At 44.5% G+C, this 27,500-nt stretch overlaps 1 protein-coding gene across 1 annotated transcript in view; it reads left to right on the top strand.

Moving 5' to 3' along the window:
- LOC135104126 (mucin-2-like) overlaps positions 1-27,500 on the top strand; it is an 82,276-nt gene that overhangs the window by 37,242 nt on the left and 17,534 nt on the right. Inside the window, exons 2-5 of the mRNA XM_064011155.1 lie at positions 4,951-5,077; positions 7,451-7,487; positions 10,243-10,412; positions 17,381-17,560. Of these exons, the coding sequence (XP_063867225.1) occupies positions 4,952-5,077; positions 7,451-7,487; positions 10,243-10,412; positions 17,381-17,560 (513 nt within the window). The 5' untranslated portion in view covers position 4,951. The remainder of the gene's footprint in view (positions 1-4,950; positions 5,078-7,450; positions 7,488-10,242; positions 10,413-17,380; positions 17,561-27,500) is intronic.

Below are 27,500 nucleotides of genomic sequence, written 5' to 3'. Positions count from 1 at the left end.
GAAGAAGACCATGATAATGATGAATAAGGAAACTGAAGAGGAGAAGAAGACGAAGAAGAGGAAGAAGAGGAGGAGGAGGAGGAGGAGGAGAAGGAAGAAGACAAATTATAATAAGGAACGAAGAGAAGAATGCAGGATAGAAAGAAGAACAACAACAAAAGAAGAAACAGAAGAGAAAGAAGAAGAAAAGGAAGAAGCAGAAGAGGAGGAAGAGGAGGAGGAGGAGGAGGAGGAGGAAGAAACGGAAAAAGGAGATAAATAAGATGAAGATACGATCCAGTAATCACGAACTAAAACACACACACACACACACACACACACACACACACACACACACACACACACAGCCGCATTCCTGCCTCCCCTCTTCCTGCTCTCCTCTAGCCGGCCTTGTCCGCTCTTTTTGTGTCTCCGCCAATACCACTTTTTCCTGCCACCCGCTCCCCCGCCACACAGTACTCGCCCCCACCCCTCCACCCACCCTCCAGTACCCATGCCCCTCCTCCTCCTCCTCCTCCTCCTCCTCCTCCTCCTCCTCCTACTACTACTACTACTACTACTGCTACTACTACTACTACTTTTCTACTTTTCCCTCCTCTTCCTCCTCCTGTTCCTGTTTTTCTTCACCTTTTTCTCCTCCTCCTCCTCCTTTTACTACTGTTTTTACTTTTTCCCCTCCTCCTATTCTTGTTCCTCCTTCTACTACTACTACTACTACTACTATGACTACTACTACTTTTCCTCCTTCCACTCCTCCTCCTCCTTCATTATAATTAACTTCACTTTTTCCTTCTTCTTCTTCTTCTTCTTCTTCTTCTTCTTCTTCTTCTTCTTCTTCTTCTTCTTCTTCTTCTTCTTCTTCTTCTTCTTCTTCTTCTTCTTCTTCTTCTTCTTCTTCTTCTTCTTCTTCTTCTTCTTCTTCTTCTTCTTCTTCTTCTTCTTCTTCTTCTTCTTCTTCTTCTTCTTCTTCTTCTTCTTCTTCTTCTTCTTCTTCTTCTTCTTCTTCTTCTTCTTCTTCTTCTTCTTCTTCTTCTTCTTCTTCTTCTTCTTCTTCTTCTTCTTCTTCTTCTTCTTCTTCTTCTTCTTCTTCTTCTTCTTCTTCTTCTTCTTCTTCTTCTTCTTCTTCTTCTTCTTCTTCTTCTTCTTCTTCTTCTTCTTCTTCTTCTTCTTCTTCTTCTTCTTCTTCTTCTTCTTCTTCTTCTTCTTCTTCTTCTTCTTCTTCTTCTTCTTCTTCTTCTTCTTCTTCTTCTTCTTCTTCTTCTTCTTCTTCTTCTTCTTCTTCTTCTTCTTCTTCTTCTTCTTCTTCATCCTCCTCTTTTTTTCATTTCTAAGATTATTATTTACCGTCTTGTTCTTAGTGTTCTTGTACATCTTGTTCTTCTTATTCCTGTTCTTCTTGTTCATTGTTATCATCGTGTTTTCTTTTTCGCTCCATCCTCCTCCTATTCACAAGTATCACCATTATCTTCTTTTCCTTCTTCTTCTTTCTTTATCATCCCTCTTCTTCGTCTCCTCCTCCTCCTCCCTGTCTTCTTTTCCTAGAACCTCCTTCGTGTCTGTGGCGCCAGTTCACCACACACATACACACACACACACACACACACATACACACGCACTATTTATGCTTTGCCGTGGCCGTGAACATTTGCCAGTAAAGGGAAGAAATACGCAGCTCTTGCCTTGCCTTGCCTTGCCTTGCTTTTGTATTGCCCTGTCTTGCCCTGTCCTGCCTTGCCTTGCCTTGCCTTGCCTTGCCTTGCCTTGCCTTGCCTTAGTTCACCATTTCTTGCCTTGTCTAACCGTTTCATATAATTATTCCAGGGAGAGGAAATGGCGTAAGCTTGAATAGAAATAGAATATCAACAAGAAAAAGAAAAATAGAAATGAAAAGAAAAGAGAAGTGTTATAATCTTACTTCGTGCCCTTCTTCTTTTTCTTTTCTTTTTTTTTAATTCCGAGTGATCATAATTAAGTTTCTGTTGTTTGTTGTCGTTATGTTGTTGTTGTTATTATTATTGTTATTATTATTATTGTTGTTATTATCATTATTATTATTATTATTATTATTATTATTATTATTATTATTATTATTATTATTATTATTATATTTTCCCTTCCTACTTCACGTCACTTTTTACTGATGGGAGATTATTTTGTCTATCTTGTTCTTATTTCGTCTAGTTTGGTTTGGAGAAATGTTGCTTCCATAACGTTTTCTTTCTTTTTCTTTTTTTTTTTTTTTACTTGTTCATATTTGTTTTGTGAGAATGTTGCTTTTCATGATAAGTATGTTACCTTTTCTTGTTTTGTTTTGCAAGAAGAAAAGTGAAAGATTTTAATAATGATATGGATTTTAAATTGGTATATCGTGTTTCAAGACCTTTCCTCCTCTCTCCTTCTCCTCCTCCTCCTCCTCCTCCTTCTCCTCCTCCTCATCGGCCAGGTCGTGATGATGCTGCCGGATACCTTTCGAAATATTAAGATTGCGTATGTGGGGAGGAGGAGGAGGAAGAAGAGGAGGCGGTGGAGAATTAGGAAAGAAGAACAAGAACAAGGACAAGAGGAGGATGAGAACGACGACGAGGAACAGGAGGAAGAGGAGGAGGAGGAGGAGGAGGAGGAGGAGCAGAAGGAGGAGCAGAAGGAAAAGGAGGAGGAGGAAGAGAGAAACAAGGACGAAGAATTGGAGGAAAAAGAGGATTAAGAAAGAAAAAGATGTTAATAATGGTGGAGGAAGATGGGGAGGAGGAGGAGGAGGAGGAGGAGGAGGAGGAGGAGGAGGAGGAGGAGGAGGAGGAGGAGGAGGAGGAAGTTGACTGTTAAAAAAGATGCAAGAGAATAAATAGAAACATATGCAAATTAGTATTAATATTTGTTTGATTGTTGTGTGTGTGTGTGTGTGTGTGTGTGTGTGTGTGTGTGTGTGTGTGTGTGTGTGTGTGTGTAGATGAATAATAACCTTATGGTATTATCTCTCTCTCTCTCTCTCTCTCTCTCTCTCTCTCTCTCTCTCTCTCTCTCTCTCTCTCTCTCTCTCTCTCTCTCTCAGGAAGTGTTTGTTTACCTTTTCATGTCTCTTTCCCTTGCATTCCTCCTCGTCATGGTTATCGTGTCACGTGACTGCGCCAGGTATCTCAGGCAGCCCATTCACCGCCCGCCTCTCACTCACCTCTTGTCTTCCGTTCTCTCATTATTATTATTATTTTCTTTTTTTTTCTTCCTGTTTCTTAGTTGGGGTGCCTTTTTTTCCTCCCTTTCTCTCTCTCATTCCGTTCCTCCCTCCCTTCTTTCCTTTCTCTTTCCCTCCAATCTCCTGTGTCTCTTTCCCTCCCTTCCTCCTATCCCTCCCTCTATCCCTCCTTCCCTCTCTCCCTTTCTCCTTCCTTCCCTCCCTCCCTCTCTCCCTTTCTCTTTCCTTCTCTCCCTCTCTCCCTTTCTCCTCTCTTCCCTCCTTCTCTCTCTCCCTTTCTCCTTCCTTCCCTACCTCCTTCGTTCGTCCCTTCCTGCCTCTCTCCCTCTCCCTCAAAGTTCCCCCTTCTACCCTCCCTTCGTCCCTCCTTCCCTCTCTCAATCTTTCCCTCCCTCCCTACCTCCCTCCTTCCTTCCCCTCCTCCCTGGTCGTATTCATTCAGTCAACAGTTGATGTTGCGCGCAGTCTACCTGAATTCTACCTGTCTACCTTGACTTTATTCAGCGGCGTCTCACTCGCGCTCACATGCACGTCTCGTCGCCCCATTGTCTTGGCCCGCACCGGAACTCATGACTTTCTCTCCCTTCCCTCCCCTGTGCATACTCATAATCACTCGCCTTCATTCTTTGCTTGCTGAGTCGCTTACGTGCTGTGTTGTTCTTACGCATTTTGTGTTATGTATGTGTGTTTGTTCTGTTTTTTTTTTTTTATTATTATTATTATTCGTTTTTTTTGTGTGTGTTTTAAGTTGCTTGTTCTGTTGTTCTGTAAGGATTTTCATCTGTGTGTGATATTTGTTTTTGTTTTGTTTTGGTTTGGTGTTTATATGTGTTTTGTTCCTCGTATGTCTAATGAAGTCGCTTGTTCTGTTCTCTATACACATTTTTTTTTTTTTTATCTTTTGTAGGTTATGTTGCTTGTTCTGTTCTATATTGTTGTCTTTACTCCGCGTGCTCACTTCTGTTCTTTGAGGTAATTTGTTCTGCATTTCAAGGCTTTCATGTGAAATAACTTCTCTCCTGCTTACCAACTCAATTCCGTTACGCGTTCAAGTTCGGTTATGTCACTTCGTGTTGTGCGGACTCATTTCTCTACTACATATTAGGTCACCTCGGCACACACACTTCATTTTGCTTGGCAGTTCACCTCTGTTCTGTGTTATGAGTCATTTCTGTTGTGTGTTCCTAGTAAGTTGTGTTGAGCTAGTCACATCTGTTTTGCATATTCAGTGGTTTGTTATGGATGCTGTACTCTCTCTCTCTCTCTCTCTCTCTCTCTCTCTCTCTCTCTCTCTCTCTCTCTCTCTCTCTCTCTCTCTCTCTCTCTCTCTCTCTCTCTCTCTCTCATAGCAGTAAAACAGTTAGCTGGGCGGTCATATCCTTCATCGGTGCAATATAGTACAATGGCTAAAGTTCACTTGCATCTTAATAGAGGGTGTAGTAGACGGTGTCGTGTAGAAGGTACGCGACCTTTGTAACACACACACACACACACACACACACACACACACACACACACACACACACACACACACACACACACACACACACACACACACACACACACACACACACACACCACCTTCCTTCTGCTATCTCTTGTAGTCTGTTATTGTGTATCTATATTTGTAGTGTTATAAATTTACTTAGTTTTATCTTCAACCTCCATAATGACTCAGCACTCACGACCTGATTAATAAGTCTGTTCCATTCATCTACCACTCCAGTGTCTCTCCCTCTTAACGCCTCCCCTTCCCGCAGGATGCCGGCCAGTGTCGCCAGCGGGGGCGGCTCCGGGGCTAGTGGCGGAGGCAAGGACACGTATGGCATCGTCGCCTCCCGCCACTTCGAGTCAGGCCCTCCGCCCTCCAAGATGCAACTGTGCCAGGTGAGAGAGAGAGAGAGAGAGAGAGAGAGAGAGAGAGAGAGAGAGAGAGAGAGAGAGAGAGAGAGAGAGAGAGAGAGAGAGAGAGAGAGAGAGAGAGAGATTTTTTTTACCTAAGAGCGACTCAGACTAAGGGATACAAAAAGGCAGAAAAAAATGCCGACTGAAGGTGCCACTCCCTAAAATTACGTGTGTGTGTGTGTGTGTGTGTGTGTGTGTGTGTGTGTGTGTGGCATGCATGAGAGGTGCGTGTGGTGAGTCAGGCATGGCAGGACAGCAGTGACCGCGCAGTGTCGTGGGTTTTTATGAGGTGTTGATTCTTATGCTTACACAAGACACGCGTGGGCGGGAGTACCTCAGCCAGACCAGCCAAGGGTACGTGTGTGTGTGTGTGTGTGTGTAAGGCACCGGGTACGCCGCCACCACACCACACCGCTACACTCCACAAAACTGCCTTTATTACCGCACCGAATTGATATCGCCCCTTATTCAGTGTTGAGTAAACAATACACTGATTGACTCAAGTGTTTTGCCCTTCATCCTGTCACCTCCCCCTCTCCTCTCTCGCTCCCATCTCTCCCCGTCTCCCTCCACCTGTCCCTCCCTCCCTCACTTGCTCGCTGGCACCTCATTCAGGGTCTAATAGATCACCGTCTGGATGGAGGGGAGGGAATGGAGTGGATACGTGAGGCGAGGGCAGGGGAGGGTGGAGGACTAGACGGGGAAGAAGGAATGGGGGAGAAGTGAAATCTGAGGGGGAGGGTAGAGGGAGAGGGAATAGGGTGGCAGGTACGCTTGGGGAAGAGAAGGGAGAGAAGGGCAGAGGGAGGACAGGGCAAGACAAGCCTCTGGTAGAAGAGAAAAAAAAAGGAAAAAAAGAAAGAAAAAGGGAAAACGTTCCTATCACATTTATTACCTTTCGTCTAGTGGCCTTGAGTTGTTTTTTTTTTCCTTTTTTCTTTTTTTTTTCTTTTTTTCTTTTTAGTTAGCCAGCCTCAACATGATAAAAACAACTAATGGCTCATTTGACTTTTTTTTTTTCTACAGTGCTTCAGGAGAGTGGCAGTGAAGCCTTTTTTTTCACATGCATATTCTTCCCTCAGTCCTTGACCATAAAAAAAAAAAGAGAGAGAGAGAGAATAAAAAGAAAAGTAAAAAAAAACAGCTAATTTCTGTTAGTGACGAGGAAACAACACACGTAGCAAAGCAGAATGAGACGGACAGACTTTGAAGTACATAAATGTTCTCCTAAGTCACAAATCAAGTGTGCATCAGAAAACACCCTTTGCTCTGGAGGATAAACTACAACAAACTGACGACCTTAAGAAAGAAGTGAAGAAGACAAGGCATGCTCTTTACAGGGACTGCCACGTGTAGGTCTGATGGCTTAGTGCAGCTTCCTTACTAACTTACATTTCTAATATGTTCTTAAACCAGAAGGCCGCCACAAAAATCAGGAATATTAAGAAACAATACGAAAGGAAAGAAGGGAAACGAGATGGGGAGACTTTGAAATATGTGTTTTATTCAGCCATAAGTCGAGTGTACGTACATGAGGCGATACTGTTCCTTGCCGTGAGTGGTGAGGGAGCGGTGAGAGAGAGAGAGAGAGAGAGAGAAGGGTACCCACTCACTAATAACCAATCACATGCGTTCTTGGCCGTACTCAGGGGAGGGGGGCGAGAGGAAAAGAAAAAAGTTTAATGGGTATGTTTAGTTGTGAGATTTTATTATGGGTGTGTGTATAGGTGTGCCTGGGTACACACACACACACACACACACACACAGAGAGAGAGAGAGAGAGAGAGAGAGAGAGAGAGAGAGAGAGAGAGAGAGAGAGAGAGAGAATGTTTGCAAGTTCCCTGAGATACAATAATTTACTTTTCAACGAGTCTGTTGTGTGTGTGTGTGTGTGTGTGTGTGTGTGTGTGTGTGTGTGTGTGTGTGTGTGTGTGTGTGTTGTTGCTACATTTCCTCCATTATACACTTTTCTACGAAGGAAGGAAGAAGGAGAAGGGGGAGAGGGGAATGAAAATGAATAGAAGAGGAGGTAAGACTAAGAATGTGATGAGTGACCTTGGTATCTCCTCCTCCTCCTCTTCCTCCTCCATGATATGTCGCCATCTCTACCTCCTCTCCCCCTCCTCTCTCTTCTCCCCTGGATGCGCATGCTATGACTCTCTCTCTCTCTCTCTCTCTCTCTCTCTCTCTCTCTCTCTCTCTCTCTCTCTCTCTCTCTCTCTCTCTCTCTCTCTCTCTCTGATATGGCACTGGTATTCTAAACGTGCCATACCTTTGCTGTTTCTCGGCGCCTTATAATCTCCATGTCGTGGCGAACTGGAATGAAATAGTCAATAACTCTTTAATTACTTTCAGATGGACGACGGCGAGATGTACGAGACGGTAAAGGAAGGTGCGTACAGTGTGGCTGCGGCTGTGTGTACTGGGAGACTGGGCCGTGTTCACAAACTCTTTGCTCTCTCACCACGACTATTTTCAAAGGCCACAGAGATGATTAGACCTGTTCTTAAGAGTGTTTCTCCTGTTCACACTGTAGAAATGTTCTTAATCTGCCACTAGAACCATAAAAAGACTCTTAAAAACTTGTGTTACTCCAGTTAGAGCGTTTTGAATGTAGTGGAGATGCGGCGCAGTGTTTCAGAATACGGCCTGCTGTCTGAAGCTTTGGGAGTGTCCGGGGGCGCAGCATGTGGGAGGTGATGGTGTGAGGTGGCAGCATGAAAGGTGTTAGATATTCTTTAGCGTTTTCAAAGTTTATCGGAAAGTTATTTGGTCTTTCATTAGAAGATAAGAAAACAAGAAATACAAGAATACATGCGTACGTATTTCCACCAATCATTCTCATCCATGGGTCTGTCTAATCATCTTTTAAAGCTTCCTATTGATTACTGAGTCTATTCCATTCATTTACAACACTGTCCGCTACATAACCAAGACAGTGCAGAACAGAACAAACGAAGCTGCAGGAAGCCATCAGGCCTACACGTGGCAATCTCTCTTTTTAAACATGCCCAATTTGTCTCCACCAATCATTTTTACCCATAACTTTCTCCTATCTTCTTTTAAAGCTCCCTACTGACTCATCACCAACAACACCGATTAACGAGACTATTCCATTCATCCACCTCTCTATTTTCACGTGTGTTTTCATGATGCAAGCGTGCTGTCAAGATTCTAGTGACGATTCTGTGTTTACCATGAGGATTCTGCACCACTAATGGGAAAGAAAACGACATGAGATCTCGGCTAATCATCTCTGTGGCCTTTGAGAAATAGATCTGATAATGATAAGAGGTCAAAGTGTCTTAGAGTGAGTGAGTGAGGGAAGAGAAAGTGTAAAATGTGTTAGAGAGAAGATTGTGGTGAAGGTTGGAAAGGGTAGGAGAGAGAGAGAGAGAGAGAGAGAGAGAGAGAGAGAGAGAGAGAGAGAGAGAGAGAGAGAGAGAGAGAGAGAGAGAGAGAGAGGGACGTCTTAATGCTATGGATGATGAATACTGAGTGTGTGGAGGTGTGGTAGGAATACTAATGATAATGGTAGGTGTAGTAATAGCAATAATAGTAGTAGTAGTAGTAGTAGTAGTAGTAGTAGTAGTAGTAGTAGTAGTAGTAGTAGTTGTAGTAGTAGTAGTAGCAGCAGCAGCAGCACCTAATTATCATCGTGTCCTCAAAGATATTTAGGGTGGATCTAGAGAGAACTGCAGTCTTTTGTCCCTTGAGTCTTGCTGAAACTAATGCCGTGTGTGTGTGTGTGTGTGTGTGTGTGTGTGTGTGTGTGTGTGTGTGTGTGTGTGTGTTGGGGGCGGGGGTGGGGGCAGGCACCGAGAATGATGGCGATGATGATGAGTAGGAGAGAGAAAAAAGATAAGAGAGAAGGATAAAGATGATGATGATGGTGGTGATGGTGATGATAATGAGGAGGAGAAGGAGGAAGAAGAAGAAGAGTAGGAGGGAAGGGAAGGAAGACGAAGAAGAGAACGAAGAAAAAGAAGAAGAAAAAAAAACGAAAAGAAGAAGAAACTGGAGAAAAGGATAAAGGGAACGATGATGACGACGATGATGATGATGATGATGATGATGACAGTGAAGAAGAAGAAGAAGAAGAAGAAGATGAAGAAAAAGAAGAAGAGGGGGAGGAGGATGAAGGAGATGATGATGAGGATAATAAGGAGGTTTGCGAAAGAAGCGGAAGCAGATAATTACAGACACATCAGATCTCAAGTCTGAATCAGAATGTTCAAGGCCGCGGGGGGTATTAGAGAGAGAGAGAGAGAGAGAGAGAGAGAGAGAGAGAGAGAGAGAGAGAGAGAGAGAGAGAGAGAGAGAGAGAGAGAGAGAGAGTAAAAACACTTTCCTTGATGTTTGCGTGTAAATATGAAAGAAAAATCATATTAACATTGATTTTACTAAGCATCACCTACAATTGGTTCTCAAATAGAGTGGTAAATGAATGGAATAAACTCCGTAATCAGGTTGTTAGCGCTGAGTCATTAGGGAGCTTTAAAAGGGTAAGACAAATTTATGAATGAGGATGACAGGTGGAGACCGGCAGGTGTTTTTCTTGCAGGGAGTGCCACGTGAGGACCTGATGGCTTCCCGCACCAACCTTCATTTTCCTATGTTCTCATCTAACCACTACCTTTACTTTTACCTGCCTGTACCTGTGTATCCCTAACCAGTGAGAGTATTTCCTGTCACCATTGCACCATTCCACCTTCACCTCTTGCGCCTCTTGATCCTCCTCTTTTTTAAACTCTTCAGAGGTTTCAAGATGTCCCCAAATTTTGATAAACTCTTCGACTACACTTTTCGGGGACTGGCACCTTCATTGGGCCTTTCTTATATATACATTTTGTTGTTGTTGTTGTTGCTCTAAGCCAGAGACAAAAAAGCAGGAAAGAAGGAAAAACATACAGACTAAGATTTCCATACCACAGCCACTTCATTTATTCACTCAGCACCACACTCATCACACCACCACCACTTAAGCTAACCCAACTAGTGATGACTGTGTTGTGATGCCCGGCAGAGAAGTGGCTAAGATTTCCACACCATATCATACCATTCACTCCAGTCTACACTCCCCACACCTCCATCATCACCACTTAACTTAACCTTCCTGGTGTTAACTGCGCTGTGGTGCCCGGCAGAGGAGTGGCTGACGCGGAAGAAGGTCACCACCACCACCACCAAGAACATCGAGACGAGGACGCAGCGGGAGGTGATGCTTGAGGACGGAGAGGTGGTGGGGGACTCCGGGCCGCTCGTCACCCAGGACTGCACCGAGAACACCGTCACGAATGAGGTGGTCGCTGACGAGGTGGGTAGTGAACTGTATTGGTCAAGGTCTCTCTCTCTCTCTCTCTCTCTCTCTCTCTCTCTCTCTCTCTCTCTCTCTCTCTCTCTCTCTCTCCTTGAGTTAATTTATTCCTCAGGCCTCAAAAGTGTTATTCAAGGGTGATTTTTCTTCTCTAAGCTTCTGAAGTGGTTTGAGTTATTTTTCTCAAGTCCTCATGTCCGAAGAAAAAAGTGGGTATCCATGAATTACTTTCCTTCAGAACTTAAAAGTCGTATGAATAATATCTATGTTAAGTCTCAACATTGTTACTCATGATTTTCTTTTCCTCTGAAGCCTAAAAAAAAAAAAAATGTATTCATACGTTCTTTTCAACATAATTTTCCTTCCTCGAGTCTGAAGAAGGAATTCATGACTATTTTTCCTTGAATCTCATTAGCGTCATTCATGCGTTATTTTCTGGACTCGTTTCACTAGATTGTACGATGAGATGAGGCGTGTCTAATCACCTATTTTTCCCCTTATATCACGACAGTTGTGTTGAAGGTATGATTGTATTGTATCATTGCTGTGTTACTCCATCCTGTCTGTGTTTGTTCCCTCTTTCCTTCCTCTTCATCTCCGTTCCCTCCCTTTCATTTATTCTTGTCTATGTCACTTACTTCTTCCTTCCTATTTTCCATCATGTGCTATTTTATTTCTTTTCTTTCGTCTGTGGTTCTGATTCCCCTCCTCCTTCCCCCCCCCCCGGTGTGTGCGTGTCTGTGTGTGTTTTCCGTTCCGGCATTCTCTTCATTCCAGCCTCTCTCTTCTTTCTTTTTTTACTCTTTGCTTCTTTGTTTTCCTTTGTAGACTGTTTCTTTATTCCTTGTTTTTTTTTTTTTCGATCTTCACTCTCTCTCTCTCTCTCTCTCTCTCTCTCTCTCTCTCTCTCTCTCTCTCTCTCTCTCTCTCTCTCTCTCTCTCTCTCTCTCTCTCTCTCTCTCTCTCTCTCTCCTCGGTGCATCTCGCTCCCTGCTTCCTCTGTCCCGTTTCTTGGCTTGTTGTCTCAGTCTCTCTGTCTCGTATGTTTGTCTCTCTCTTCTTGCCTTGTGTGTCCTTTAATTAATAACCTGCCCTCTCTCTCTCTCTCTCTCTCTCTCTCTCTCTCTCTCTCTCTCTCTCTCTCTCTCTCTCTCTCTCTCTCTCTCTGGGCTGCTTGTACTAATTAAACCTATTGTTATTATTATTATTATTATTATTATTATTATTATTATTATTATTATTATTATTATTATTATTATTATTATTATCTTTATTACTATCCTATTAATATTTTTACTACTACTACTACTACTACTACTACTACTACTACTACTTCTTCTACTACTACTACTACTACTACTACTACTACTACTACTACTACTACTACTACTACTACTACTACTACTAGAATTTCTATTACTCACACGCACATACACACGCAGCCTCTCTTCCCGTCCCCGTCCTTTCCCGTCCCTGTCCCCGTCTCGTCGCGGCGCCATCCAGTCGCTCAGTCACCGTCGCTACATTGCATCACGGCCACTCAACTCGTAGACACACACACACACATACACACACACACACACAGCCACGGCCTTTCCTGCGCAGGGACAGAAAAGGAGAGAAAAAGTGGGGCAATAAAAGTTTGATGAAAAATTATTGGAAATGCGTAAGAACAAAGGGCGTGACGACGTGTGGATGTGTGGATAAGACGAGAAGAGTGGGTAGACTTAAATGTGTTGCTTAAATGCGTGGGTGTGTTTGTGGTTTGACAGAGAGAGAGAGAGAGAGAGAGAGAGAGAGAGAGAGAGAGAGAGAGAGAGAGAGAGAGAGAGAGAGAGAGAGAGAGAGAGAGAGAGAGATAATGTTAATGATACTAAAAATAATAATAGTAATAATAATAATAATAATAATAATGATAATAATAGTAATAACAATGATAATAATAACAGAAGCAGACGCCTCGAGTGTGAAAGAAAACGTGTATTGATGCAACATTTCATGGGGAACTCTAGCAAAATTCACGCGCGCACAAACTCTCTCTCTCTCTCTCTCTCTCTCTCTCTCTCTCTCTCTCTCTCTCTCTCTCTCTCTCTCTCTCTCTCTCTCTCTCTCTCTCTGGCGGTATATGCAAATCACTAGGTAAGCGTGTTGGTCTTATATGTTATTTTTATTTATTTATTTTTTTTGTGTTTATCCTTCATTTTTTACTTTTTTTTCTTTCCCTCAGTTCAGAAAACCAAGTTGGAAGGAAAGGGAAGGGAAGGGATGGGATAAGGAAGGAGAAGAGAAGGAAAGGGATGGGATAAGGGAAGGGAAGGAAAGGGAAGGGATGGAATAGTGCAAGGAGGAGAAGAAAAGGAGGATTGGATGGAAGGAAGGAAGATAAGAGGAAGATGAGAAGCGACCTGAAAAGAAAAAAAAAGTAGCGATGAATGGAAGGGTAAAAAAAGATGAGAGGAAGATGAAAAGGAGCAGAAGTGAAGAGAGTCATCTGAAGAAAGAAGTGATGAATGGGAGGAAGATAGGGGGAAGTTGAGAAGAAAGAGGAAGGGGGAGAGGGAAGTAAAGACAGGATTAAGATCTGTCAACAAAATTTAGATAAAAGTTTTGAGTGGAGGAAAGGAAGAGAAGGCAGGCTTGTTTTTACCTTCATTACCTATTTCCTGGGAGTGTGTGTGTGTGTGTGTGTGTGTGTGTGTGTGTGTGTGTGTGTGTGTGTGTGTGTGTGTGTGTGTGTGTCCCCGGAAGAAGCAACCAAGCATTTTGAGGGTGGAGCAGTTTTGGTGGAGCTCCTCTTCTTTTTTCTTTTTCTTCTTCTTCATTTTTCTTCTTCTTTATCTTCTTCTTCTTTTCTTCTCTTCTCTTCTCTTCTCTTCTCTTTTCTTCTTCTTCATCTTGTTTTTCTTCTACGTCTTCTTGTTTCTCTTCTACTTTCTTCTTCTTCTTCTTCTTCTTCTTCTTCTTCTTCTTCTTCTTCTTCTTCTTCTTCTTCTTCTTCTTCTTCTTCTTCTTCTTCTTCTTCTTCTTCTTCTTCTTCTTCTTCTTCTTCTTCTTCTTCTTCTTCTTCTTCTTCTTCTTCTTCTTCTTCTTCTTCTTCTTCTTCTTCTTCTTCTTCTTCTTCTTCTTCTTCTTCTTCTTCTTCTTCTTCTTCTTCTTCTTCTTCTTCTTCTTCTTCTTCTTCTTCTTCTTCTTCTTCTTCTTCTTCTTCTTCTTCTTCTTCTTCTTCTTCTTCTTCTTCTTCTTCTTCTTCTTCTTCTTCTTCTTCTTCTTCTTCTTCTTCTTCTTCTTCTTCTTCTTCTTCTTCTTCTTCTTCTTCTTCTTCTTCTTCTTCTTCTTCTTCTTCTTCTTCTTCTTCTTCTTCTTCTTCTTCTTCTTCTTCTTCTTCTTCTTCTTCTTCTTCTTCTTCTTCTTCTTCTTCTTCTTCTTCTTCTTCTTCTTCTTCTTCTTCTTCTTCTTCTTCTTCTTCTTCTTCTTCTTCTTCTTCTTCTTCTTCTTCTTCTTCTTCTTCTTCTTCTTCTTCTTCTTCTTCTTCTTCTTCTTCTTCTTCTTCTCTCTCTCTCTCTCTCTCTCTCTCTCTCTCTCTCTCTCTCTCTCTCTCTCTCTCTCTCTCTCTCTCTCTCTCTCTCTCTCTCTCTCATACAGCATCCACTGCCCCACTTCCGCCACCCACTTAAATCCACACTCCACATCGCCTTTCCACCACTGATCCACATTTCCTCCTCCTCCTCCTCCTCCTCCTCCTCCTTCTCCTCCTCCTCCTCATCCTCACTAACACACACTGCTTCTTATTTCCGCAAAAGACTATTATTTATGCTTGAAAGGAAGCGGGGTGGTGTGTGTGTGTGTGTGTGTGTGTGTGGGGTGAAGGGGGAGACAAATGGCACCTCTGAGCAGCAAAGGGCCTCGTGTTGCCAGGGGAGTGCCATATAAGTGCCACAGTAGTACGGTGCCATGGTCTGGCTACAGTGACACCAGGCAGGACTGTTACTTTGTGGTGTTGCAACTGTTGTGTGTTGTACTGTGGTGCTGTGTTGACTCTTTTTCCTCGTCCTACTCTTCCTCCTCTTTGTGCTCCTGTTCTTTTTTCTTTTCTTTTTCCTTCTCCTCGTCCTCCTCTTTCTCCTTCTTCTCTTTCTCCTCCTCCTCCTTCTCTTCCTCCTCCTCCTCCTCCGCCTCCTCCTCCTCCTCCTCCTCCTCCTCCTCCTCCTCCTCCTCCTCCTCCTCCTCCTCCTCCTCCTCCTAGATTTTATAATGGTAGTATAATCACACAGGCAGCATCGTTAGCCCCAGTTAAATTGTTACTGTTTGTTTTACCTTTGTTTTCCTCCTCCTCCTCCTCCTCCTCCTACTCATTCTCCCTGTATCATATCTCACATTTCCTTTTCACTTATCTTTTTTCTCCTTTCCTCCTCTCCTTCTCCCTCCTTACCTCACTTTTCCTCCTTGCTCCTCCCTGCTTGTAAACTTCTCATCTTCATCCTCCCTATCTTCTCGTTTCATTGTCGTGATTCCTCCTGGTCCTCCCGCCTTCCCTTCTTTACCTTCTTTCAATACTGTAGTAAGTTTTCTCGTGTTATTCTAGGCAGTGTTAGCAGTGTAGTGAAAACAAAGTGCCCAGTGAGGGTCTAGCAGTACCAGGGGTGTTTGTGATGCTTGGTAATGCTTTGGACCCGAGGCTGATGCACACAAGATCTCAAGGGTTGGAAATCTGGAGAGGACGAAGTAACGATTTCAACCTTGAGTGAAAGTTTGATTTGAGAAGAGACGATAAATAGAAACTGGTTCACGAATAAGTAAAATCCTCAAGGGCAAGAAACAATGAGTTCAAGCTTGATAAAGTCAGATTTAGAAAAAGGAGATAAGGAGTTGATTCTGAAATAGAGTGGTAGGTGAATGGAAGAGACTGGATAATCAGGTTGTAGGTGTTTTAAAATATAGTGTTTGAATGGAATAGACTTAATAATCAGGTTGTTGGTTCTAAGTCACAAGGGAGAGACAAATTTATGGATAGGAATGACAGTTGTGTACAAGCATGTTTATTTCACTCAGGGACTGCCACGTGTAAGCTTGTTGGTTCCCCTTGTGTTCTTACGTCGTCGACACAGCAACAGCGGGGTGACGGGAAGGAGGGAGGGTAGGAGGGGGTGCGGGAAAGTTAGTGAGGTAGCAGTTTGAGTGTCAAGGTGAGCGGGGGGAGGCGGGGGGCGGTGATGGGAGAAGGGCTGTGGAGGTGACACTTTTGGCGGAACTAGTGCATGGGTGATGGTGTGGTGTGGGTAGTGTAGGTGGTGGTGAGGGGATGGGGGTGTTGATAGAGGGAGAAGACGAAGAAGAAGTAAAGGCAGATAGAGAGGGAAGAAAGACGAATGAGAGAGAAATAAAAAAATATAAAAAAAACTTTGGTAGGGGGAGAGGGGGATGAGAGATGAGAGAATGGTGAGGAAGGGGAAGAAAAGAAGGGAGGAGGAGGTGAAGGAGGAATGAATGAAAGGAGTAAAAGGAAATAAATGAAAAACAGGGAAGGAGATGGGAAGGAATGAAAGAAAGTAGAAGGGATGAAAGAGATGATAGGAAAGAACGAAGAGGATAAAGGAAAACAATGAAATAAGTGAAGGAAAGGATAAAGAATAAAGGAAAGAGAAGAAATAAAGGTGAGGGCCGTGATGGGCAATGAATGAAAGGGGTGAAGGGAATGAAGAGGGAAGGAAGGCGGTGCAAGAGATGAAAAAACACAAAGAAAGAACAAATTATAGTAGATTTCTTGAAGTTGGGAAGCTGTTTGTGATAAATTCGGAAGGAAAAGGAAGGAAAAGTAGAGGAAGAGAAGGGAAGGAGAGAGAAGAAGGGATAGGGAAGGGAAGGAAAGGAAAGAGAATGATAGAGATGGTAGATAAGGGAGAGAAAGTAAAGGAGAAGGGGAAAGAATAGAGATAAAAGAAGGGAAGGGAAGGGAGAGGAAAGGAAAGAGAAGAAAAAGGAATGGAAGGTGAAGAAAATGGAGGAGAAAGGATAGGAGAGTAAAGGAAGAGGAGAGAATAGAGGGGAAGAGAAGGAAATGCAGGGGAAGAGAAGAGAAGATAAGGGAAGAGAAGAGAAGGGGAAAAAAATGGAAGGGAAGAGAGAGACTTCTGAAGGGCGTATACTCGTACAATCTTCTGAGTTCCGGCTGGTGGCTTCTGCACGCGGAAATGGTTCACACACACACACACACACACACACACACACACACACACACACACACACACACACACACAGGTGAAGGTGTCATTATCATCTCCTTCAGTGTATGTCATTATCGTTAAATTGTCTCAAATGAAGGTCTCTCAATTATCGGCACCATCTTATCTACTTATCCACTTAATCCACCTCTGCGTTGCTGGTGGTAGTAGTGGTGGTGGTGGTGGTGCGGTGCTACTCCACCCTCGCTTCTGATACAGTGGGGGTGGTGGTGGTGGTGGTGGTGGTGGTGGTGGTGGTGGTGGTTTGGTGGTAAGGTGAGTTGACAAGGCTAGGAGCTCTCAGACTTGTGAAAATTGTTGTTGTTGTTGTTGTTGTTGTTGTTTTTGTTGTTGTTGTTATTAGCTGTTTTCATTCGTTGTATGATTCATTTTTTTTTATTTATTTGTCTATTCGTTTATATTTATGTATCTATTTATCTATCATGAAGGTTTTTTTTTTTTTTTTTTTTTTTTTGAGAGAGAGAGAGAGAGAGAGAGAGAGAGAGAGAGAGAGAGAGAGAGAGAGAGAGAGAGAGAGAGAGAGAGAGAGAGAGATCCAATTTTAAATGTAAGCAAATACTTCTCATCTCCCTTCCTCTTTTCTCACTCCCTGTGACCCTCCCTTCCTCCCTTCCTCCCTTCCTTTCCCACGCCTCCTATCCCTCTTTGCACCCGCCTATCGCGCATCATCATAATCATCATCAGCACCACCAGCACCAGCACCAGCACTAACAACGCCTCCCCTTGCAGCACCTGACGCCGGAGGGGCAGGAGGGCGCGGCGATCGAGGCCCCGGGGGAGGACTGGATCCCGGTGGGCGGCGCCGTGGTGGTGTCGGAGAAGAAGGAGCACATACTCACGTCTCACCAGGTGGCCGAGGACAGGCGCGAGACAGAGGAGGTGGTGCATCTGGGCAACGTCACCAACCAGGTAAGTCAGGTGGCGAGGACTCCAAGCCGCGGTCACGTGTCTCTTGTCAGGACTTTACCAGTGAGCCAGAGGGTTTGTGATGAGAGAATGTGAAAAAGAAATAAAGGTAAAGGTATGTAGATCAATGATAAGACCGGTAATGATATATAGAGCAGAAACACGGGCACTAAATAACACAGAAGACTGGAAGTTGGAAAGAACAGAGAAGAGAGCGTTGAGGTGGTTGATGAGCGTATCACTCAGAGACCATCTACGAAATGAAGACGTGACGTGGACAGCAAGAGGGGAATGCATTACGGAAACGATAAGACAAGAGATAGTTTGGTCACGTAGTAAGATTAAAAGAGTCTGGAGAAAACCAGTTGAGGGAGGAAGATCGAGAGGAAGACAGAGAGTGAGAGGGAGGGATGGAACTGCGGCAGAATTGCGTAGGATGGGAGTCACAGAGGAAGATGCAAGGGACAGAAACAACTGGAGGAGACTCGTACACGGCGCCAACCCCTCACTCTCAAGAAACAGCCAAAGGGGTTCTCAAGAGAGTTTATCATGTTAGAAATGTAGATATTTTGTCAGTCTGCCACTAGAACCATAAATAAACTCTTAAGAACCTGTGTAACTTCATCTAGAGCTTTTTGAGTGTAGTGGAGATGCGGCGCGGAAATGTTTCAGAACGTGATCCAAAATGAGACAGCGAGGACTCTTAACCTGCGTCTCTGTCTCTCTCTCTCTCTCTCTCTCTCTCTCTCTCTCTCTCTCTCTCTCTCTCTCTCTCTCTCTCTCTCTCTCTCTCTCTCTCTCTCTCTTCTCAGAACTTTACCAGTGAGCCAGAGGGAGAATTTTCCTCGCCAACATTCCACCCGAGAAATTTCTCCAAAAAAATATTCATTGACTGAAAAGAAGAAAGAAGGGATGAAGTGAAAAGGTGGGAAAGGAAGACGGGAGGGGAGAGGAGGCGGGCAATCAAGGGGATGACAATGTTGAGGTGATGACAGTGGTGATAGCGTGGTGGTGTGTCATATTGCGCAAGTCATTGGTGCGTAGTATGTTGCGGTGGTGGAAATGGTGGTGGTGGTGGTGGTGGTGGTGTGATGGCAGGTGGCGGTTGGGCATGTTGGTTAGATAGTGGTGGTGGTGGTGGTGTTGATAATGATGGCTGACGTAGTTATTGTGGTTGTGGCATTCATGGTGTAGCTGTTGGTGTATTGAAATGCTTAAAGCTCCTGTGATGTTGGAGACAGGAAGGAAAGGAGTAATGAATGATTCTTTCTTCTACCACTCTGACACGTGATCTCAACCTCTACTTCCCTACATGAGTCTTATTTCACGGTGACAACATTGACATACAGGCAGATTATCGTGATGTGTCTCAGGGCCGCCGGGGAAGCATCCTCGCTATTGTCTCAGAACACAAGAACATAACAATAGAAGCCGCAGGAATTCATCAGACCTACACGTGGCAGTCCCTGTATGAAACCCATTTCCACCCATAATCTCCATCCATAAATTTGTTTAACCTTCTTATAGATTTTCTTATTGACTGCAGGAATAACTTGATTGCTGAGTCTGTTCCATTCGTCTGCCACTTTATTTTGAGAACTAAACAAAAAAAAATAAGAAAAAAAGTTCCTTCCTCTTCCTACTCGTATATCTGTTTTTAAATTTAACTTCACCACAGTCTATGATGTGCAAGAGTTATCCAGTTTCTTTATTCTTCTATCCTCTTACCCTCTTCTGTACTAAACTCCTTAACTTTTTACCTGTCTTTAATATAACTTTTCCACGACTTGAATGATATCGAGAGAGCAATGCCAAGACACTAAAATGAAAGAGACGTGAAATAGTTCTTTTCTACACTTTTGTGCACCCTTGGCCAGCATCATTTACCTTTGAAAAGAAAAAAGAAAAAAAAAACTCGAGTGGGGAGAGGGAAGAAAGACACGTGGGATTAAGGGTTGGTGGCGTAATCCCTCCTCTCCCCAACACTTGGAAGGGAAGGGAAGGGGGAGTAATGATGGGCCTGGAACCTGGAAAAAAATGATGAGGTAGTTGATGTCAAGGGGACACCGCCTCGCGCCCTCCCTTCCCTTCCATTCCCTTCCTTCTGGGTGTTGGTTGAAGGGAGGGGAAGGGGAGGCATGGAGGAAAAAGGAGAAAGAAGAGAAGAGTGGAGGGATGAAGGGAAAGAAGAGGAGTGAAAGACACAGTGTATTCAGGAGAGGGTAAGAGTAATCAGGAGAGGACACAATGGCCGACTGGGTTCTTGCAATTTCCCTTATGTTCGTGTGAGTAACGTGGAGTAAAAATACAACTTGTGGACTGAAAATGATCGTATGACGCTTGTTCCTTTGCGTGACCAGAGACGTATAGTTGAATAAAAGTAATAATGCAGGCACTAAAGGACTCTGATTCCGTCACTTCCCTTGCTGTCAGTGGCGTCTTTCGGAATTACAGGTTAGACAAGGCAGTCAGAGTTAGTGTAATGCAGGGCCTTCGTTCATCTGTGTGTGAGTGCTGGAGGTGTGAGGAAACTAACGTGAGGGGAACCAAGAAAGCAGAAAATAAAATACTGAGTCCTCCTTAGTTTGCGTGTCGGAAATGTGAAGGAACTAAGAGGACAAGGAGAACGTCAAAGAAAATTATAACAAGGGGAGCATTAATTGATAAAAAGATCTGTGGTTTGTTAAATGCAGTTACTTTTGTCAATTTATCTGAAAAGAAGTAAGTCTCTCAGATCTCGGAAACGAACCAATACAACGAACTGAACTAGGAATGAAAAGTGACGAGGAAAACATGAACTTCATTGAAAAAGAAAAAAAAAAGAGAAGAAAACAAGGAAAGATGAATATTGACTTTAAGAGAACATTACTTCGAAAAAAAAAATTAAAAAAACGCCGAGATAATTTCTGAAAACAAAACCATTCATATAAATAAAAAAAAAACGTGAATCTGAAAACCACATAATTGCAACAACAACGACAACTATACTGTCACAATAAAGAAAATAAATAAGACCAGTGAAGAAGGAGACGTAAACAGAAGGAAGACAAGTAAAGAAAGAGGACAAGGAAGTACAAGTATTGGCTTAAGCTAAAGGAACCATGGCGTGATATTCCTCGAAGCCCACGATGATTATTACTATTTTTTGTGTGTGTGTCGCCAGGCGTGGCCAACTGTGGGGGGAGAGGAGGTGCTGGGAAGAAGGGTGGGAGGAGAGAGGGGCTGCTGGGAAGGTGGAAAGAGAGAGAGAGGGGGGAAGAGCTACTGTGAGGGTGGGTGGCTCCTGGCGTGACTCAACTACCGGGAGGGACTGAGTCTGAGCTACCGTGAGTCAGATGTGTAGTGAGAACCTGTGTGAGTCAGTGTGAGGAGCCGTGACTCAGGCCTTGGACACACACACACACACACATATACACACACACACACACATACACACACACACATACATGCATTTTCACTCCTACCTCTCCTTTCCTTCCTCCTCTCTTCCTTTCCCCTCTTCTCACTTCATCCTTTCCTCCTTCCCATCACTCTCTTCCCCTCACCCAACTTAAAGGGTAAAGAAGGTATGAGGTTGTGTTTCCATGTATTGTCCCATCACTTTCTGCTTGAGTTTGAAGACCATCACCGCAAACCTCTATTTTTTTTTTCTTTTTTTTTTTCTCTCTCTCTCCTTCCCAGAACTGAGGACGGAAGCGTGTTTTATTTTATTATTACAGAGAAATAAAGAAGAAAGTTATATCAGATTAATGCAAAGGTAAATAATGTAAGGATGATAATCAGGTAGTTTCATCCCTTTGTTCCTTCTTTCTTTCCATTTTTCCTTCCCTCCTTCCTTCGTTTATTCATTTATCCATTTATTCATTCATTCATTCTTACCTTCATTCCGTCTATCATTCATTCATCCCTGTTACACATTCTCTCTCTCTCTCTCTCTCTCTCTCTCTCTCTCTCTCTCTCTCTCTCTCTCTCTCTCTCTCTCTCTCTCTCTCTCTCTCTCTCTCTCTCTCTCTCTCTTTTTAATCCTTCCTTCCCTTTACTTCCTTCCTTCCTTCCTCCTTCCTTCGTCCTCGCTCACTGATACAACTCTCCTTCACAAAATAATTGCTACACACTTTTCCTTCACTTACAAACTTCTTACTCACTTCCACTCACGTATTAAGTTTCTAACAATTATCTTCTACTTGTTGGAGTCATATATGTGTGTGTGTGTGTGTGGATGCGTTTGTTTACCTCTTTGTCTCTGCTTGTCTGTATGTCTGTCTGTCTGTCTGCTTTCTCTCTCTCTCTCTCTCTCTCTCTCTCTCTCTCTCTCTCTCTCTCTCTCTCTCTCTCTCTCTCTCTCTCTCTCTCTCTCTCTCTCTCTGCGTCGATATTTCTTGTTTTTTTTTTTTTTTTTTTTCCCTTTTTTTCAGTGTTGTTGTTATACTTGCAAGGTGTTTTCTTTCTTTTCTCTTTTTTTTTCGTTCCTAGATGGCGGAAACGATGACGGATGTTTTATCGCGGAAAAGCAAGGAAAAGGAAAAGTTTAGACTAGAGGTTACAGGCGAACCGCGACCACGTGTGTGTGTGTGTGTGTGTGTGTGCGTGTGTGTGAGAGATATCTTCCGTAGCACACACATCCCATCTTTCACACACACACACGTACACACACACACATTTTTCACAAGAACTGCCACGTGTAGTCCTAATGTCTTCTTGCAGCTTCCCATGTTTTCTTATGTTCACCCTTTCTTCTTCTTCTTCCTCTCCTCCTCCTCATCCTCCTCCTTTCTCTTCCCTCAGTGTACTCATAGAAAACATTATCGTCGGAGTGAGCACATCGATGAACACTCTGCCTTGTGTTCTCTGGTTCATCTCGTGACAGCAACGTGGGGAGGAGTGGGGGAGAGGTGAGGAGGGGTCAGGGGCGGGGTCAGGGTGTCAGTGTGGTGGTGGGGGTCATACAAACACTTCCTCAGCCTCGCCCCGTCACTGTGTCACGCGGGGGCGGTTGCGTCAAGGTCACATTCTCCACCTTGCCCTGCTCATCAAACTAAGCCCGGCATTTCAGTACCTAACGCGTGGAATTGTGTGACCTTCAGTGTCTTCGATAGTACAGTAATTACATCTTCTGGTGATAAGTTGGAATGCATTAGAACGTAAGGAAGTATGGCAAGCTGCAGGGAGTCATCAGGTCTACATGTGGTAGTCCCTGTATGAAGCACGCCTGTCTATTTCCATCTATCATCCTCATCCATAAATTTGTGTAATCTTTCAAAACTCCCTATTGACTCAGCACTAACAACCTGATTGCTGAGTGTATTCCATTCATCCACTACTCTATTTGGGGACCAGTTCCTTCCAATCTCTTTTTTTTTTTCTTCTAACTTTATCAAACTTTAAACCAGTTATTTCTTGTCCTGTCCCGATTACTGACCCTCAGAGACTCTCGCCTAAACTTTAACCAAGATATTATGCAACGTCACCAAAATTCAAGTTGTTACTCACGCCTTCACTCACGACTCATCTCACGTCTTGCTAAACTCCGCGGGAAACTTTTCTTTGTGTGTGTGTGTGTGTGTGTGTGTGTGTGTGTGTGTGTGTGTGTGTGTGTGTGTGTGTGTGTGCGTGCTTCGTCTTATCATCTTTTTCACGTCCTAAAACCAAGGGATTCTTGTGCAAGTCTTTCCGGAAAGCGTGGAAAGCGCACGTGTGGAGGTGTGGAAGACATGGGGAGGAAGGGGCGGGTGGTAATGTGAGGGAGTGGGGCGAGAGGCCGGGAGCGTGAAGTGAGTGGCCTGGAGACGCTCCGTAACACTCCGTAACGCAGCAAGCAGCACCCCTGCCTTCCCTTCCCCTCGTGATGGCCCATTGTGTCCCGTCACGGTGTGTGTGTGTGTGTGTGTGTGTGTGTGTGTGTGTGTGTGTGTGTGTGTGGGGATTACATCCAAGTCGCCTGTGCCTGTGGTCACAGTGAGGCATCAGTATCGTATCCTTTGATTCCTTTCCTTGTAGTGATCGACACCAGGCTGCCTACCACTGGCCGCGCAGTGAAGCGCGGCACTCAGTCACTCATTCATGTAGCTCAGTCGCGGGATTCAGTTGCGCCACAGTGGCCTGTGTGAAGAGACTTGATGCAGGGAAGCGCCGCCACACGCCAATTCACCCTGGAGTGTGGCAGGGAGGCTTCTGTTGCTGCTGCTGTCGCCACCACTGTCAGCAACGCGATCACTGAGGTGCGTCCCAACTGTCAAGCGCTGGCCGCTTGACAGTTGGGCAGTTAACTAAATACTTAAGTTTCTCCCATCCTTGCCTCTTAACAAGTGATTGGTGCAGTCAGATCACCTTGAGTCCCAGTCGGTGGTCACTGCTCTGCATCAAAACAAAGGCCAGGCGTGACACACCACAGCGCGGCACTCGACCCCGTGTGTCACTGACTGCCTGGCGCCTCAGAGTGGCCAGCGTGTGGGTACCCGAGTGGCAGTGACCTGCCGCCAGCCGAATGGCACAGCCTGCTGTGCCTGCGAGTTCTTCACCCTTGGGTGTCAAAGGACAGAGTGCGCCTGCCTTCCTGCCAAGCATTAAGTGACCATCATGGGAACGCCACGCCTCTCTCAAAACTCAGCTCTTCATTAATACCAAGTAGTTAGTTTCCTCCCCAGGCCAGACAGCCACGCCCCCTCCCCAGGCCCAGGTAGACAATCACACCCTCTCCCCAGACAGCCACTCCTTCCTCAAAGCATTTTATAAATCTGGTTCCGCCCTTCTGTGTGTGTGTGTGTGTGTGTGTGTGTGTGTGTGTGTGTGTGTGTGTGTGTGTGTGTGTGTGTGTGTGTGTGTGTGTGTGTGTGTGTGTTTGTGTGTGTGATTCACCTACGGTCGTCAGCTGGTCACCCAGCCAGCCGTTCCCCTACGGAAAGAGCTCAGAGCTCATAGTGACCGATCTTCGGGTAGGACTGAGACCACTGACACACCACACACCGGAACAGCGAGGTCACAACCCCTCGGGTTACATCCCGTACCTGCTTGCTGCTAGGTGAACAGGGGCTACACATTAAAAGGCTCTCCCATTTGCCTCGCCGCGCCCGGGATTCGTATATGTGTGTGTGTGTGTGTGTGTGTGTGTGTGTGTGTGTGTGTGTGTGTGTGTGTGTGTGTGTGAAAGAGAAATAAGAATCGTTATCATTGTTATTTGTACTTAGATGTAATTTAGATATAATTGCATAATATACACACGTACAGTACATCATAACTCGTTTCCCCAGCAAGAACAAAACAATCGCGTGAATACAATGCGATGTGAAGGCGGCGGTGCTGCTGCTGCTGCTGATGATGATGATGATGGTGATGGCCATGAGAGCGGATGAATGAATGTACAGATGCATACACTGACGCAAAAATAGTAAGAGAAAGTTGTCAATTATTAAACGTGATGTGAAATTTGCGGGGACAGAGAAACGTGACTCCCTTCTTAAGTAGAGAATTACAGTACGAAGGAAGGGAAGGGAGGGAGGGAGGGAAGGAAGGAAGGGGGAGGAGTGAACAAGGTCGGGAGAAGAAAGGGAAGGAGGAAAGGAGAAGGGAAGACTGCGACACTTGATGAATGACGGAATGATACAATGAAACGAAGCAGGAAGAATGAAAAGAATAATAAAGTGAGAAGGGGAGGAAGGAAGGAAAAAAGGGAGGAAAGAAGGGAAGATTGGGGGACTTAAAGAATAGGTGAATGATACAAAGGAAGATTATAGAATGGAAATACGGAGAAACGGAAAAGGGAAGTTAAAGGAAAGAATAAAGTGGAGGAAGAAAGGAAAGAAAGAAGAGAGGAAGGAAGGAAAGGAGAAATGGAACAATAGAAGAATGGGGAAATGATAGAAGGGAAAGATACAGGAAGCAAGAATGAAACAATTGAAAGAGGAAGAGAAGGAAGAATAAAAAAAAAAACTGATGATGGAGAGAGAGAGAGCAAGGAAGGAAGGAAGGAAGGAAGGAAGGAAGTAGGAGAAAGAGAACCAAGGAGAAACCCTCTGTTTGCACCACAATGGCGACGACCCGCGGCCTTGGTGGTGGTGGTGGTGGTGGTAGTGGTGGTGGAGGTGGTGGTGATGGTGATGATTGTGGTGATGGTGGTGGTGATGATATTGTTGTTAGTGTTGATTATGAGGATGCTGGTGATGGTGACGGTGTTATGGTGATGAAAATATTGTTGTTACCAGTAGTGGTGGTAATGGTAGAGGTGGTGGTGGAGGTGGTGGTGATGGTGGCAGCGATGGTGGTGGCGGCGGGGTCAAGGTCGCTTCCCACCTGCTTCCTTTACGCGAGACCTGCTCCACCTCATCCCCCTCTCCCCTCTCACCCCCTCCCCTCCACCCCTTCCTGTCCCCACCCCGCCCCGCCCTGCACCACAACACCTGGCACTCGCCCGGCTCTGCCCCGCCCCGCCCCGCGCCAGATGTGCCAACAAGACCCGCTCCTGCCCACACCTGTTCACTATACGCCACACCTGCACGCCTTACCATTCCACAACTGCACGCAAATCAAAACAGTGCTAAATGATGAATAAGCCAGCTCGTAAGGGTCAACAAATGTGCTGCTGCTTGTTCTTAGTTTGTGTCTCTTTACGCAATTAAGAACGAAGAATACTTGCAACATGATAAGTAAAAACGAAACAGAAAGTTACTAAGGAAGGAAATAATATGAAAAAAATAAATAGATAAGAAAAGTAGAGAAATAATATTGAGCAATACACACACACACACACACACACACACACACACACACACACACACACACACACACACACACACACACACACACACACACACACAGATAATAGTCATCAACCACTTCAGTAAGAACTAAAAAAAGAGAAATGTGGAGAGAAAGAGAGAGAGAGAGAGAGAGAGAGAGAGAGAGAGAGAGAGAGAGAGAGAGAGAGAGAGAGAGAGAGAGAGAGAGAGAGAGAGAGAGAGAGTTAGGTAAGCGTGAGAAATAATTAATTAAACTGTTCGTAATTTTGTGTGTGAAGCGAGGCGAGAAATGTGCGGAGACTTGGTGGTGGTGGTGGTGGTGGCGGCGGAGGCGAGGAGACTAGCTGTCGTTACATGCGCGGGTGAATGAAAGTGAGTGGAACGTGTAAGTGGAGAGTGAGTGGATTGGTGAGACAGGAGTGACCAGATCATACATACGCGTCCTAGTGAAAGAATGTGGTTTGTTGTAGAGGTAAATTTATCGATAGTGGTAGTAGTAGTAGTAGTAGTAGTAGTAGTGGTAGTGGTGGTGGTGGTAGTAATAGTTGTAGTGATAATAGTGGGTAGACTGAGGTGAGAAAATAATAGTAATACTGGTAGTGATAGTGGTAGTAGTGGTGATGGTGGATATACTGAGATGCGAAGGCTTTAGTAGTAATAGCATCAGTAACAGTGGTAGTGATGATAGTGGTAGTGATGGTAGGTGGACTGAAGCGTGAAAGAGATGGTAGTAGTAAAAGTAGTAGTGATAGTGATAGTGGTGGTAGTAATAGTGGTAGTAATAGTGATAGTGGTGGTGGATAGAGAGGGAAAGGGGGAGGGAGAGGGAGGAAGAGGGACACGAGGAAAGGTTAAGGTGTGTAGTTTACAAAAATGGAAAGCTGCTATGGCTGTAGAATGTAGTAAAGGAGGTGGTAGTGGTGGTGGTGGTTGTGGTGGAGGTGGTGGAGGACAAGACGGGAGAGAGCACACAAGGGAGGACTGAAGGAGGTTAGCCTACACAAATGGACAGGCTGGCGCGGCTGCAGCAGAATGACCAATGCAGTGATCCACTCGACGCACTTGCAATGCTTTCATCACCGCTGGGGGCGCTTTGAGAATACTTAAGTTATGGTTATGTCAAAGCAAACACTTTCACTGCTGCGCCTCTCCTTTACGCGCGCGCACACTCATACACACATAAAAATGGACACTGCGTAGACTCTAAGAAT

This window comes from Scylla paramamosain, chromosome 10 (genome assembly GCF_035594125.1).
Source record: "Scylla paramamosain isolate STU-SP2022 chromosome 10, ASM3559412v1, whole genome shotgun sequence".
In the NCBI taxonomy this organism is placed as follows: Eukaryota; Metazoa; Arthropoda; class Malacostraca; order Decapoda; family Portunidae; genus Scylla; species Scylla paramamosain.
The sequence above is the reverse complement of the archived record's forward strand: the minus strand, read 5'-3'. Positions and strand labels throughout refer to the sequence as shown.